Below are 15,961 nucleotides of genomic sequence, written 5' to 3'. Positions count from 1 at the left end.
CCTAAAAAATCCATGGGAGATTCAAACAGCTACACAGAGAAGGCTTGTTAATGTCTGTAGGCTTGACTAAAAACCTAATCATCAGAAGGAGTACTGTTTAGAACTCTCACAGAACATTCCCCCTAAATTCAGTTATTATTGGGCAACTATATATGCAAAATGGTTTCAACCAAGATTATCCAATGGAGAGGAAAATAGGAGTTAAAAAACACTAATTCTGGGATACCAGAAGTAATATGTGTGTTATAAATACAAAGCCACATATCCACCAGCCCATGAAATTCAATCGCAAACTGGAATACAATAACCATAGTAAAATAATGAACAAAGATCAGCTAAACCTTTAGTAGTCCCACTCCTCTGTAATGAAAACCAAATAAACATACCGGAGAGATAAATGGAGGGGACAAAATTCAGCCTTGACTGATCTTTGTAACCTACAACTGGGAGCAAAAAAATGGCAATACATTATCCCCTGTATACATGTATCTGATCCTTCACAATTTGCTTCCAATTGTTTGCTTTCAGCTAAACTTCTCAAAGTGTTATTATTAAGTATAATAATTATTATTCAGATATTCATAACAAGTAATAAAAACCCGTGGAAAGAGAGGAGGGAATAGTAAACTGAAACTAATAGAAGAAGAAATAGAAGTACCCTTCAGCTGCTTGTCATTCTTATCCCTTTAAAACTATAATGTCCTGTGGTAAGGAAAAACCAATAATCCTGTTCCATATATTTGGATATGTTTGCATTGTTGTGACACTTTGTTTCTAAAAATTAAGTTTGCAAGGATATTCTCAATTTATCCATAAATCCCCCTTTCTTAATACATTCTCATTATGTCCCTAAAAAAGAAAAAACGGGAAGATATATGTGACAATTCCTTAGGTCTATTAGACCATCGGGTTCCCACAATGCAACTTAATTCCTGATTAGCTTGTTACCCATATTGGACCTAATTTAGAACTCCCTAAATTATTGTTTAAAATATAAAGGACAGTTAACACAGGGAATGCCTTGAGGGGCCAAGTGTTAAGGCTTGGTATTTTCCGGGTTACAGCTACAAATGTAACCCAAAATAATCACATATAATTCAGTTTCAATCATGCTGATACATGTTAACTCCTTAGGTTAAGACTTTAAGTGCTGAGGTTATTTCAGTATTAGACCCTGTATGGAATTCCCTAAATATTGTTTGGTAGGAAAAGGAAAGGTGGGGGGGAGAGGAAAAGCAATACAGAAATACATTGAAGAAAGTGCATTGAACACAGGGAATACATTGGCAAGCCAATTAACGAGGTACAATATATGCTTATACTCAAAGTTAAAACCTTTAGATAAAATAAACCTTGAGTTAATCACATATCTTGAAAAGTCAAAGAGAAAGAGAAATGCATCAAAGAAAAAAGTGGGAGTCAACATTTAAAATCTTTGGGGCTTTGAGAATCTACCCGCTCACCCAGCAAAGGGTTAACGTGAAATCTTAGAAACTGTGTCCAGAGACATTTTCTCATACAGGAGAGACCAAATAGTGCCAGGACTGTAACCTTGAAATACCTAAGAAAAAGCTTCTGCGCAAAGAAATCTCTCCAATTGAAATCCTTCCGCATAGACCTCACTGCAGCTAAAAGCCAAATAGTACTGTTAATACACACACACAAGTAAACAGCTGAAGCAAATAAACTTTCAAATAAAATTAAAACTTTCAGGTTTGTTCTATTATAAATCTTCATCACTCCAGCTCAGCCAAGTAGGAGGTATGGAATTCTTCAAAGTAAAGTCACAGTCTCAGCTAACTCTGTCCCAAGACTTTCGTTTCTCTAGTCAGAGCTTGGGTAGATAGTTAATGACGAAAGGGTGATTATTCAGCCATAAAACACTTTGTCAGCCGTGCAAACAGAAGGAACTGTAAATGGAACTTTTCAGAGCAGTCAAAGACAAATCCTCCCAGAAAGCAGGTAAACAGAGTTTGTCCAAGTAGGGCTTTGTAAGACAGACATGAACTGGTTAGATATGTGGCTCTGCAAAAACGGTAAGATAAAAAAAATCCAAATCAAAAGAGAAAAAACAAGCCACTCTTCTATCCAAGCCTGTTGTCGTCTTCATTCCTCTTCTCCATTGCAAATACTTATCTGCCAGAAAGTTCGAAGTGGGTGAGGTTCACGAAGAGATAGGGAGAAGAAGAAAAACCCCTTAATAGACTCCAACGAATGCTGTGAGTAATTTAAAGTTCAAGAATAAAAGTAATTGCTGGGATATCAGATATTTCAAAAAATTCTTCAAGACAAAAACTGTGAAAGCTGTTAGCATTGGAATACTGAGATCTCTAGCAAAGTAAAAATAGTGCAAAGTAAGCAAAAGCTTTCAGTAAAGAGAGATTTTTTAAAAAACCCAGCAACATCACAAATCTGCCAAATTCACGGCTGTGGACATCTCAGAGATTTATTAGTAAAGATAAGAAGAAAGGAGCAGGTCGTCAGTAATTAGGCGGTGGAAGCCTCTCTTCATTCGGTCTGATGATTGCAGGAAGGTCTCTCCAGATGTTCATCCAGGGTTTTCCAGACTTTTCAGGGTCTGAAGACCCCCTAGACTAACACCTCGAGGAGGAGGATGGAGCCCCGCACATATACTGACCTCCATCTGACCGATGGAAGGTGATAAAAACAAATGATTGATGAAAATCCTCACAGGTGGTTTAGTCAGTAATTTTCGTTCCGACGCCATCTTGCTATCAAGACTGACTTATTTCAAGGATCAATAAGAGCCCTTGAAAAAGGCGCAATCCTACCTAAACCCATTGGGCTCATAAAAGTTTCTTTGAAGCACTTTGAGGCATCATCTCTCATTTGTTGTTTTTCTATTTAGTGTCTCCTGCCTGTTTTCTCTATTAATATTATTAAAATCAGAATTTTAGTTCAACTATTTACAAGAAACTCAGGGAAGATTCCTATCAATGGTGCCCATCCTGGTCTATCCTGAAGCTAATTTCATAATGAGTGATAGTCTAACTTTTTAAGTCATGAATTCAATGTGTTTTTATCATGCACTTCTGCAAAGCGATTAAGTTGCATTGCATTAAGTTTCTTTAGTTTGGATGCTTGCATTGGATACTATACTAGGTACTTGAGAAAACTGTATAATTAAGCCCCAGACAATGAATAGTGGTTTTGTGTAAATCTAAGCATTTCTTCATTGAAGAGATTTTTTGTTAATGACCATTTATGAATTTATGAAGGCATGGAGAACATTTTGCTTGTGTATTGTCACACTTTAGGGCATGGCAAAAGAAGAAACAGAACTGAGATTCCGACAGTTTACCATGGAATATCAGGCTTTACAGAGGGCATATGCTCTGTTGCAGGAGCAGGTTGGAGGAACGTTGGATGCAGAACGAGAAGTTAAGGTCTAAATGGCTTATATTACATGAAAACTAAGGCTTATGACTGTATGTTATTTCCTCCAAGTTTCCCCCTTATAACCGTGAGATCAGATCCTTTGTGAGTAAGAAATAAGGACACATTCTTGAGCTTAATAGAGCTTATGGTTCTTTACCCCAGCAAAGGAAATAGTAAACACATACATACATACACTATATACATACATACATAATGTATGTACTACATCATTATGGGGCCCCTTCTGATGTTAGGTTAGGAGCCACTTCAGACTGTCTCATTCCAGTACCATTCATGATAATGTCACAGGTCTGAGGTCCCATATGCCAGCTTTGCATCAGCTCCTGGAAAGGGCTATGGTGGTGTGGGAAGGAAACCAGCTGCTGCTTCCTTCTGTGTAATGTTAGATTTTTGAAATGACTGGAGCAGCTCAGGAAGGAGACCTCTTGCAACAGCTCTCTTGCCACTAAAGTAACATCAGAAAGAGCCCTTAGGCTTGTAGAACTAATACATCATTAGTTGTAGTTTACTATTAAGTATCTATACATTTTTATTTTTATTTTATTTTTTACATTTTATATCCCACTTTTCCTCCAAGGAGCCCAGAGCAGTGTACTATATACTTAAGTTACTGCTCACAACAACCCTGTGAAGTACGTTAGGCTGAGAGAGAAGTGACTGGCCCAGAGTCACTCAGCAAGTATCGTGGCTGAATGGGGATTTGAACTCAGGTCTCCCCGGTCCTAGTCCAGCACTCTAATCACTACACCACGCTGGCTCCCTTGGGCTATAGTCCAACTAGTGAGCTGTGACAAAGTCTCAAGAAACCAGTGAAGGAAATTGGTTATGACTGGATTGGGGCCCCAGATGTTATACAAAGATTTTTTTTAAAACTGCAGATAAATCCCAGTCTTGATGACCTTGGCAGGGATGTGCAGAGCCATAAGGGAGATAATACACATCTTGAAGCTGGCAACCCGTAAGATGTTTCCCAAAAGAAACCAGATGCAATTCTTAAACTGAGAAGTTGGAATGATGCTTAGGTAGCAGTGATTGGTACAGAAAGCTGCAGCTCAGAAAGCATTAAATGAGTTTATGTGTGACCTCCTATGTCACACCCTTCTTTCACTTGTGCATGACATATATTTTTAAGGGGGAGAATTGTTAGTGTGCTCCATATGCTTTCCATAATGTCTGCTATGCATCCATAATGCACCCACAGAGTAATCTCAATAGTGCAGCTAAGACTCTCCAAGCATTCAAATTTTTTATTCCTGTTCTGAAGTAGACTACTGAAGAAACCACATCTAGTGCATTTTTATTTTCATTCTCCTCATCAGTTTGAAAATGATATATGGAAAATCCAGAATATTCAATGCCCTTATGATAAAAATATTTTAGCAATATCTTTTTAGCAATATAGAATGTCCATGAACAACATGATATTTTAAAGGTTTACATTTTTATTTTAAAAAGAGATGGATATCCAAACAGAATAATTTGAATATTTTGCCTGTTAAGCTTCCTGGGGTTACCTTATAAAGACAAGAAATCTTGTCTTTATACAGTTCTCTGCAGCATACATTCTAACTTATTGTCATAAAATGCACAGAATCACCCCCCCCCCGCCCACCTAACCTAGTCTAGACACCTTCCTGTTGAGGATCAATTGCATGCTCAGAGACATAGGAGAGAGCATTATCTGTTCTCCATAATATACAGAGGTAATTAAAATGTATGACTTAAAATATTGAATGACAAATTATTTATAGTGCAGTCTTGTGCATGTCTACTGAGAAGTAAGTCCCATTGAGTCTAGTGGGTCTTACTTCCTAGCAGTGTATTTAGAATTTCAGCCTTTGTTCAGAAACAAGTAGCAATAGATATTTGTGGTGGTCCAGTTCCCCTCGCAACGTGGGCTCTGTGCCTGCACAGTTGCTCCTGCAGAAGGATTCACTAGCTCCTTAAAGCACTCTGAAGCCACATCATTCATGCGTCGAGTATGCTCAATATCCTTGGTGCCAGAGCGCTCTCTACCTCGGTTCCTTTCTGTCTGCCATTGTGTGTGCTTCCTCAGGTATTCGCTCCTGTGTCATCCCCAGATCCTGGATAACAAGAGATATATCCAGTTGATTATTTGCCTTTGAACTTGTGGATTGTTTTTAGACTTCACTTTGCTTCTCATCTTGGATTTTGTCTGCCCTTTGGTCTAATGGACTAAAAAAAAAATCTTTAAAAGGTGTTCCTCCTGCCATGGGACCTTACCTTCTTCTGATAGGCACGACCTTTGTCTCCTCTGCCTCAGAGAGGACCACATCGTTTGGTCCTGTAAAATTTATTTTTCCTTCTTGGAACAGTTGAGAAGGAATTGGGAATTGTGCTTGATGGCCGCCTTATACAAAACCGCCCTGCACCCGCTGACCCTGATGCCATTGCCATCGTCAGCATCGATGTTGTTGAAACTATGTTTTACTTTCAAGCTTTCAGCACGAGCCTTTTAAGTCCTTTAAAAGCCTTTTAAGAAGCCACAGGATCTCCCCAAAGAATCTCATCACAAGCACCACAAGAAACGAAAGCAAAAGGAGGGTGATTCTTCACTGCTACCTAAGCTGCAGAAATAATCCTCGATGTCTTGACATCGATGTTGTCAATAGGGATGTGCATGGACCGCGGAGGCATGGTCCGACACTGGGGGTGGAGGTGTCTTGCTTTAAGGGCAGGGGGGTTGTACTTACCCCTCCCACCGCTTTCCCCCCTCTGGCGCTCCATTTTTCAGTGAAATTTTCGGGGCGGCAGTGTTCCTCTCTGCCGCCCCTGCCCCCTTGTTGACCGGTAAAAGTAGAAGTAACTTCTGCACATGCTCCTGCCACGCAGCATGCGCACGCAACGTATGACTGTGCGGCACACGCACATCAGCAGCGGGCACATGCACGGAAGTTACTTCCACTTTTACTGGTTAACAGGGGGGTAGGGGCGGCAGGGAGGAATGCTGCCGCCCTGAAAATTTTACTGAAAAATGGAGCGCCAGAGGGGGGAAAGCAGCGGGAGGGGTAAGTACAACCCCCGCCCTTAAAGTGAGACACAACATGGCCTGCGGACAGGTTCGTGCACATCCCTAGTTGTCAACACTGCCCTCAACGTCAGCGATGTCTACCAAGCCAGCCTCTTCTTCTTTGGGTCTCACGCATTTTGCTACTGCCCCATTTTTAACCTCAACTTCGACCCCAACAGCTATCAGACCTTATTCACCAACATCTTTTAAGTAGCCGTGTCTGCAACCATCATCAGTACTGTCACCGCCAATGCTGTCCAGATGGTACGTTCCCATTTGTCTTCATCTTCTCCAGAAATCATTGAGAGAGCTTCATCCGCTGCTCCATCGATGTTGAACCTCTTGCCTACTCCTGCTTCGATACCAATGTCATCCGTTGCCCCAGCATCGACCTTTGTTTTGGAGGTTCATCTTTTCCACGTCCAACTCCAGTGTTGGCCTCCACTGTCCTTGACATACTCAAAGTACCATGGACTTCCTCTTCAGCCCTGACACTGCCAGCCTTCGGTAACAACTTCTTCTCAATGCCAATGATTTTGAACGATTTTCCACCAATGACTTTGATTCCGTCCTCAACTCTCCATTAATTACTCCTTCTGGCTCTGTGTTCAAAGGCTTTTCCCTTCATGGCCTCGATATCAAGGATGAGTCCAATGCCGGTATACCAAAGAGACCTAAGACACCCAACAGCATCTCCTGCAAAGACAACATCTGCTTGTTCTCCTTCCCATCTGCCATCTCAACCTTGGAAGGAGCGACACAGCTTCTTGTTACCAGCTTACTCTCCTTATCGCAGAAGGGCAGACTATTGGAGCTCATCTGGAGCCCTTGACCCTGGTTATATTAGGAGGATGTAAAGGTTTAGGGATCCAATGAATGCACCTCCACTTTCTCTTTCCAACAATTATGAGGAGTTTAGACTTTGGAAATTAAAGAAGTTGAGATCTACCTCTTCTTCTTAGGGTCAGATCCCTACCAACTGTTCACTCTTCAAGCACCCTTTGGATCCTCCTCTTGTTCCCCATCCTCCACCAACACAACCTACTGTTCTGCCACTTCCCACTTCTCTGACCCCAACTCCTCTTCCACCTGAACAACCTATTGTTCCTTCAACTCCTCAACATGCTTTCTCTGTCCCTGATAAATATCACTCGGACAAGGATTATGCTTCCACTTCTGAGTCGGATGATGACTCCACCATTACTGACACACCGCCAGGCACTTCACCCAGTGACAAGGTGCCCAACAACCTTCTTACTTTCCTACTGAAGAGACTAAATCCTATTGGATCCAGGTCTCAGAAATGGCTTAAGGCCTAGAACTCAGATTGCCTGCTCAAACAGCAATCCTGTTTATGATTTTATGAAATCTACCTCCGCATTACATCCTGTGGCCTTACCTATGCTCCTGGTCCTGATTAATTCAGCTAAGTCAGCTTGGGTGGCTCCTTCCTGGCTGTTCTTTAAAATGCCTGGAAATTTTTGATAGGGTGCAAGAAGAGGATTGTAAGTTCTTAGTCAAACATCGCCTGCCTAACTCATTGGTGGTGGATTGTGCATTGTCCAGTAAATCTGTCCGTAAACATTTGGCCCCAGTTGATTGCTTGATTGCTTGATTGTATTTCTATACTGCCCAATATAGAACTCTCCAGGTGGTGTACAAATTAAAACATAAAACAGTATAAAACAGTTAAAATTCATAAAACAGAAAATCTCAGTAAATAAAAACACTTTAAAATTGATAAAGAGGCAGGGTTGAATTCTGTTGTATGCAAAATCTATTCCTCTTCCTCCCTTTGCATGAAAATTGTGTACTACATGGCCTGTATGGCCAAGTTCCATTATTCTATATGGGAAAGCTTCAAGTCTGATATGCAGAATGCTCCCGCACCTCTAAATCTTGATTCAAAGACTTTCTCTCTAAGTCTGCCAACATAACCTGTCAGTCCCTCAGTACAGCTAAACATCTTACCAGGCCTGAATCCCACACACTAGCCAGTGCTGTCTCCCTTCGTAGACATGCCTGGCTTCATTCTTCATCCCTCCAACAAGACATGCAGGATAAAATAGCGGACTTGCCATTTGATGATGAGGGCCATTTCAGTGCTGAAACTGATGACGTCATGGAGCAAAGAAAAAAGTCCAGGTTCACATCCAGGATATTTACTTCTGCTTTGATGCCCCATACCTATTCTCAGTGCTGTTGCAGACCTGACAGGCCTAGGTCTGTTTTAAACAGATTGGACTGCCAGCCTTTTCAACAGTTTCAAAGGTGCTTGTTTCTACAATGCCAAAAAACAAAACCCAAAGCCAAGAGGCTCTGATGTCTCAAAGCAGTACCTTTGACTCCTCCATTGCCTTGCCCATTGGAACCTCTCCTTCCTCTATCCGGCTCGCCCCCTACATAGCACCCTGACGCCTTATCACATCTGATGCCTGGGTTCTAAGTGTCATCTCCTCCGGCTACACCATAGAGTTCCTCACCCCACCTCTGGTCTTTGGGATAAAACATACACCTGCAACTCCTACTCTTTTAAAAGAAGTGCAGGAGCTTTAATCCAAAGGAGTGATAGAACCAGTTTTGCTGGAAACTCAATGGGCATGATTCTACTCCCGATACTTTCAAGTCCCAAAAAGGGATAGAGGCCTCCATCCAATCCTGGACTTAAGTTCTCTGAATGAATTCATACACACCAGGAAATTTTGAATGGTAATTCTGCAACAGCTTCTTCCCCAGCTGTCCGAGGAGAAGTGGCCCACCACTCTAGATCTCAAGGACATCTATTTTCATGTAGCCATCCATCCCCAACACAGAAAATAACTATGATTTACTGTGGGGAACCAGATTTTTCTATATTCTGTCCTTCTCTTTGGCCTTTCCATGGCTCCTTGCATATTCACAAAATCTGTGAGTGCAATTATTGCCCATCTGCGAACTTGAGGAATATCCAGCTTCCTTTTTTTTGGATGACTGGTCGAACACTTCGTACAACAGAGACCTGGTGGTTGATCATATCAGCTAGGTCCTCTCTCTATTGAACAACCTAGGCATCCAGGTCATTTGGAAGAAATCCAACTTTTCCCCACAACGGTCCTTTCCTAGCATAGGAGCCATACTCAATGCGAAACTCAAACGTGCTTTTCATCCCAGAAAAATGTCGCGTAGCATTACGAAACCTTGTTCACTCCTTTCTCTCCAACCCAACCAAGAACGTGCAGACCATACAGTGCCTTTTGGGCTTGATGGTTTCCTACATGTCAAAAGTGAACTATGTCAGGCTGCACATGTGGCACCTTCAATTATGGCTCCTGTTCATATTCAAACTGGACCAATGCCTGCAACTTGTCTTACCACCAGTGTTCCCTCTAACAAGGATTATCAGATGTTGTTGACTGCAACTCCCAGAATCCCCAGCTGCAATGACTTGTGCTTGGGGATTATGGGAGTTGTAGTCAACAACATCTGGGAATCTCTGTTAGAGGGAACACTGGTTACCACGACCTGTGTTCGACTCTCTCCTCTGGTAGACCCTGCTAGAAAACCTCAGTATGGGTCTACTGTTTCACCTACCACACCTAGGATATCTGTCAATACAGATGCATCTCTGAAAGGCTGGGCTGCTCACTGTGCAGGCCTTCATGCACAGGGCCTTTGGAACAGTCAGCAGGCATCTCTACATATCAATTTCCTGGAGCTTCTGTCAGTCCTGCTAGTTCTAAAGTAATTTCTTCCCCTCTTATCGAACAAAACAGTTCAAGTGCTGCTAGACAACACCATAGCTATCACATGCATAAGTCATCTGGGGGGCACAGACGCAAAGTTCCTCTGAAGTCTCACCATTCATCTCTGGGATTGGTGCATTCACCACCAAAACTGCCAAAGCTCTCAAAGCTTTCCACATAAAGAGTGCCAACAACATCTTGGCAGACAGTCTCAGCAGAATGGGAACTGTATGAAGATGTCCTCACTGTTCTCTTCCAACAACGGGCAGCTCCCCAAGTGGAACTGTTTGCTACTCAACAGAACAAAAAATGTCCACTTTTCTGCCCCAGAGTGTCTGTGGGAACAGGGTCCCTGGGAGACATGTTTCAGATTCCATGGGCAGAAAATCTGTTCTACCCCTTCCCACCCTTCCTGCTCCTCTCCAAGGTCTTAAGCAATATCCTGCTCCACAAGACAAAGTTCATTCTACTTACCCCGTGGTGGCTGAGACATCTCTGATTTCCTCTCCTCTTCCACCTGTCAAGGGTTCCACCATCATTTCCGACATGGTCCAGACCTCCTCCGTCAGAATGATGGGAAAGTTCTTCATCAAAGCCTGAGGACCCTGAATATGACTACATGGAGGCTGAACTTCTAAATATCCTCCTTCATGAAAGAAATGCCTCCAATTACAGCTACAGATGGGAAATATTTTTAATTTATGCACAATACAAATGCTTTGACCCATTCACAGCATCTGTGTGCCAAGTCCTTCTCTACCTTACTTCTATCAAACAAAAAGGAATGTCCAATTTCTCCATCAAAGTACATAAGTCAGCCCTCTCTGCTATGCATCCCGGTTGGGGTTCTAAATCTCTTTTCTCCCATCCTGACTGTAAGAGGTTTCTGAAAGGCCTGAATAACCTTTTTCCTCCAGTTAGACAACCGATTGAACCCTGGAGTCTTTCTTTAGTCCTCTCTCATCTCTCATGAATGCCCCCTTTATCCTTGGTACCTCTCAAATGACTCATCCTTAAAACGGCCTTCCTGTTTGCTTTCACTACCTCAAGGAGGGTTCGTGAGCTCACTGCTTTGAGGGTCAACATCCCTTTTACTGCCTTTTATCCAAATAAGTTAGTGATGCGCACTGACCCCATTTTCTTACCCAAGACAGTGTCAGACATTCACATCAATCAATACATCATCTTGCCTACCTTTTTCCTAAACCTTTCCCCAGTTTCTATTACAGCTACAAGTAACTTCTATTGTTAACTTCTTCTTACTGCTAGTTACTTCTATTGTCAAAGCATCAGGAGATGGTCCCTTCTGCTGTCAAATTCCACCAGGACGATGGCCACTTTGATTACTCACCTTCTGTAGTTAGCTTCTCTGTAATCTGTAAAGCCACCATTTGGTCTACTGACCTACCCTTTGTCAAGCATTACACCCTGGACATCCACTCTGCAACTGAGGCTGATTTTAGGTGTGTAGTTCTTAAGAAGATTCTTTAACTCCATCCTGGACCCACCTCCTTTCTTTTGGGAGCTCGCTAATCACCCACGCTGTGAAGGATACTGGATACCACAAAGGATGCCACAAAGATAAACAGGTTGCTCGCCTGTAATCTCTTGGTGGTCTGGTATCATTCACAACACTAGGGATGTGCACAAATCAATTTTTTTCAATTTGATTTGTACCCTAATCACCCCCGATGTGTTTTGGGTCTGAATGTGCCCCCCGCAATTGTCACAGATTCTATTTGTACCTGGATTTTCCAAATTTGAATCCGAATCAATTCGGGGCAAAAAAGGGGTGGGTCCTGGGTGGGGGGGAAGAGTGGGGTGGGTTGTGTTGGGCTGGGTGATATTTAAAGAATTTTGAAGTTGGTGCGTCTTTAAGCTTTTTCCCAAAGGGAATAATGGGGATTTTAGCAGCCTTATAGCTCCATGTGGGGGGGCACCAGGGTGGCCCAGAGTGGGTTGTGGTGGGTAGTAGTGCCCAACTTCAAAAATACTTTAAAATTCAACCCTTTGTCCAATTTCTTTGAAATCTGGGTGGCAGTTTCCTTGCACCCATTGGGCACTACCACCCACCACAACCCACTCTGGGCCACTTGGTGCCCCCCACATGGAGCTATAAGGCTGCTGAAATCCCCATTATTCCCTATGGGGGAAAGCTTAAAGATGCACCAATTTCAAAAATTCTTTAAATATCACCCCTTTGCCCAAATGTCTTTGAAATTTGGGTAGTAGCTTCTACCCATTGGGCACTACCACCCAACCCACTTTGGCCACAAAATGGAGGTTCAAATCTCTGAATTTTTCAGGTCTGAATCTAGGGTGATCTGTTTTGTACCTGAATCTGGGCGATTGAGGACAGGGGTGATTTGTTTTCACCCGAATTGGCCAGATTTGGGTACAAATCATTTTGTACCCAAATCATTTTGCACATCCCTACACAACTCCCACTCAGTCTCCCCGCTTATCAGATGCTCTCACCTGTCCTTACCTGTCTCCTGCATCTTAAGCTTCAATTTCACAGTGGCCATCCAGGAACTGAGAGAGAGAGAGCTCACACTCTGGTGCCAAGAATACTGAGCATATTCTGTGTGTGAAGGGCATGACAAGACAGAGTGCTTTAAGGAGTGCAGAGTGCAGAGCCCATTTTGTGAATGAGACCAGACCACCAAAAGATCAAAAGTTACAGGTGAGCAACCTGTTTTTATCCAGTACTTCACCTACATTCAGCTTGGAGCTGTAACCAAAAACAGCATCCCCATCTCAAATTCTTCCCTTCTCCTCCATTGACATTTAGGCAACCTGTGCTGTGATCAGTGTTCCTTGTAACAGGGATTCCCAGATGTTGCTGACAACAACTCCCAGAATTCACAGCCAAAGTTGCAGTTGGGGATACTGGAAGTTGTAGTAAACAATATCTGGGAATCCCTGTTACAGAGAACACTGGCTGTGATACCATCACATTGTCCATTTCCTCAGTACTACTTTACCTCATAACCTGCCCTTGGAAGAGATGGAGAAATGTTTATAATATTTGTGTTCTGTCCTTCTACCATTTGATACTCCATGGTGGCTAACAGTGATCTAAAATTAAAATACATAAATCAAACAGTAATTCAATAAGAATGCTACCTGCTAATCTTGCAAGAGGCATAATTTAAAGTGGTGGCTCTCTTTTATTTAGCGGGGTGGAGAGCAACTATCCCTAATTATTTCCAGCTTAGCATCTCGCCTCCCAGTAACAAATTGGCAATCCAGTATAAGCATTATAAGATTGGAGAAATGTGACCTGATCTGTAAGTGCCAGTTTTGACTGGTGGCTATATAATGTAAGAACTTCATAACATGGGTAAGCAAGCATGCCTAACTTTCTAGTTGTCATATTTTAAATAGGCAAGAGGTACCTTTCAATGGTGGTACTGTTCCTAGTCCACTTAAACAAAGTGTCTCTGCAATGACTGTTGCTGGTGTCCTTGTTTTAGATTGTGATTCCTTTTGGGACAGGGAACCAGTTTGTTATATGCAAACCATCCACAAATGAATAGCAATTCAGTTGATCTGTGAACATCCAAATGTCCATTCCTGAATTCAGTGTTGTTACACGGTCTGGTAACAAAGTGCTTTCAGGACATTCAGATAAGGAAGACTGCACTGTATTTTAGCATGATAACTATCAGAGAAAGTTTGATGTTTCTTCAATCCCATCCTACAGACTCGTGAGCAGCTTCAAGCAGAAATTGATAGATCCCAAGGTCAGATAGAGGACCTAGAAAAGGCACTCGCTGAGCAAGGACAGGTAATGCACTCTGACACAAAGATATCATGTATCAACTACAAAACATTTAGCCATGAAGACTGCTACACCGCTGTAACATAATGGGATTAGTAAATGCCAGTAAATCCAGGGAGTAAATTTGTACTGCAGATGTGGCCTGAAGTATGAATGTTAACTGGCACTGAGATCGCTGTAAACCACCCAGAGATGGATGTTTGGGGCGGTTTACAAACGTAATAATTTAATAAAGAGCCTTCTAACAGGAAAGGTACTGAGCAGACAAAACACAGTTACTGACACCTATATTCAGTTTCTCATGAGTAGTCCCAATGAAATTAATACGAAATAGGCATAACTAGCTTGTTCCATTAATTTTATTGGAACCACTAATGAGTAACTTTGGATGTCAGCCAATATTTTAATTCTGCCTTTGTATCTTGTGTGCTTAAGGTAGCTTATGACAGAGGGAGTTGAAAACAATAAACAATCACCATCAAGAAGCAGCATTAAAAGAATAGCAACAGTGACATTGGGGCAGAATGTCATAATATGATTCAGACAAAGGCGTGAGAAAATGAAACAGCATTTACCTGGTACCTAAAATATGCATAGGTACCACACAGACATCTCTGAGAAGGATGTTCTTGAGATGTGTACTACCACATTAAGGTCCTATCCCTGGTCATCACCAGTCCACCTAAGCTCTGAAGAAGAATAGCAGATGATGTTCTGAGTGAACAGGCTGTTTCATATATGAGATTTCAATCCTTCAACTATTCTGGTCCCAGGCCATTTAGAATGCTTTAAGTCAACTTGCACCTGGAAACAGACAGCCAATGCAGATCTTTCAGAATAAGCAAAACATATTCAGGCCCAAAAGATCCATATTGTCTTTAGTCCAGTGTTTCACCCCACCTAAGTAAACACTGGAAAACCAGCAACACTGGAACTATCTGTAGCCTCCTACACTAGGTGGATTGCTCCCTTTTCAAGTTTGAACAAATTGTTGTTGAGAGCAGTCTTGACACTGAACACAGACAAGTTTCTGCCTTGCCTTTCAAATACTGTCCAAACTTGAAATATTCACACACACACACACACACACACACACACACACACACACACACACACACTTTCTTGATTTGATATGCCAAATTCTGCTTCAACAAGCTTTCTCTCCTGATTTACTTCTCCATGTCTGACTTTGCTTGGGTCATATATTGAGAGTGCAGCTCAATATTTAATCTCTTTCATCTAGGGTTGAGGTTCCAATCTGCCAAATTATCCACAATTCTTTTGAGTTTGGCAGATTTATTACTTATTTTGAGGGCCTTCCCTGCTTCATTGTGTCATTGGCTTTTGGTGTTTACCTCTGACTTTAGAGATGTTTGCTTTTGGGGGGGCGTGTAAACAAGAGAGAGGGAGAAAGAGAGAGAGAGCGCTCCATTCGGAAATGGCACCTTAAACTGTAGCAGTGTCCACTGCTGAAGACACTAGTTCTGTGCAGTTTTTAAAAGCACATTGGCTTTTTGGCATTGAAACTGCTGCAGCAAAATCAAGAAGCAGGTCGAGCTGAACCTACAGTTCTCCTTTGGAACCCAATCATATTAGAAAAATATAGATACTCTTTCCAGCTTTTTCTATAATACCAACATTTTGTTTTTCAAGGACATGAAGTGGATTGAAGAAAAGCAAGCACTATACAGAAGAAACCAAGAGCTTGTAGAAAAGGTATACATTTTTAACACTGATATACTAAGCATAAAAATTGCAGAACTGGTTAAGAATGTCATCAGTTAATAAGATAATAAACCTTTCCACACTACACTTGAGCTAAAATAGGTTTTAATTACATTAAGTTTACATATGCATTAAGTTTACATCAAGCAAAGCTCTCTGCCACCAGAAGACGTTTTTTCAGTTTTTGTCCGAGTCCAAATATATTTAACTACTGAATTTATATCCCCTTTCCATTATTATAAAAACCCAAGGCAATTAATGTATTAACCTAGGGGT

General features: G+C 41.8%; 1 protein-coding gene across 24 annotated transcripts in view; it reads left to right on the top strand.

Moving 5' to 3' along the window:
• JAKMIP3 (Janus kinase and microtubule interacting protein 3) overlaps positions 1-15,961 on the top strand; it is a 248,090-nt gene that overhangs the window by 165,113 nt on the left and 67,016 nt on the right. For 23 of the 24 annotated variants that reach the window (XM_053310606.1, XM_053310607.1, XM_053310604.1 and 20 more), the window contains 3 exons: positions 3,279-3,407; positions 13,883-13,966; positions 15,614-15,676. In XM_053310606.1, the coding sequence (XP_053166581.1) occupies positions 3,279-3,407; positions 13,883-13,966; positions 15,614-15,676 (276 nt within the window). The remainder of the gene's footprint in view (positions 1-3,278; positions 3,408-13,882; positions 13,967-15,613; positions 15,677-15,961) is intronic. The other variant, XM_053310621.1, reaches the window with a different exon arrangement.

This window comes from Hemicordylus capensis, chromosome 3 (genome assembly GCF_027244095.1).
Source record: "Hemicordylus capensis ecotype Gifberg chromosome 3, rHemCap1.1.pri, whole genome shotgun sequence".
In the NCBI taxonomy this organism is placed as follows: Eukaryota; Metazoa; Chordata; class Lepidosauria; order Squamata; family Cordylidae; genus Hemicordylus; species Hemicordylus capensis.
The sequence above is the reverse complement of the archived record's forward strand: the minus strand, read 5'-3'. Positions and strand labels throughout refer to the sequence as shown.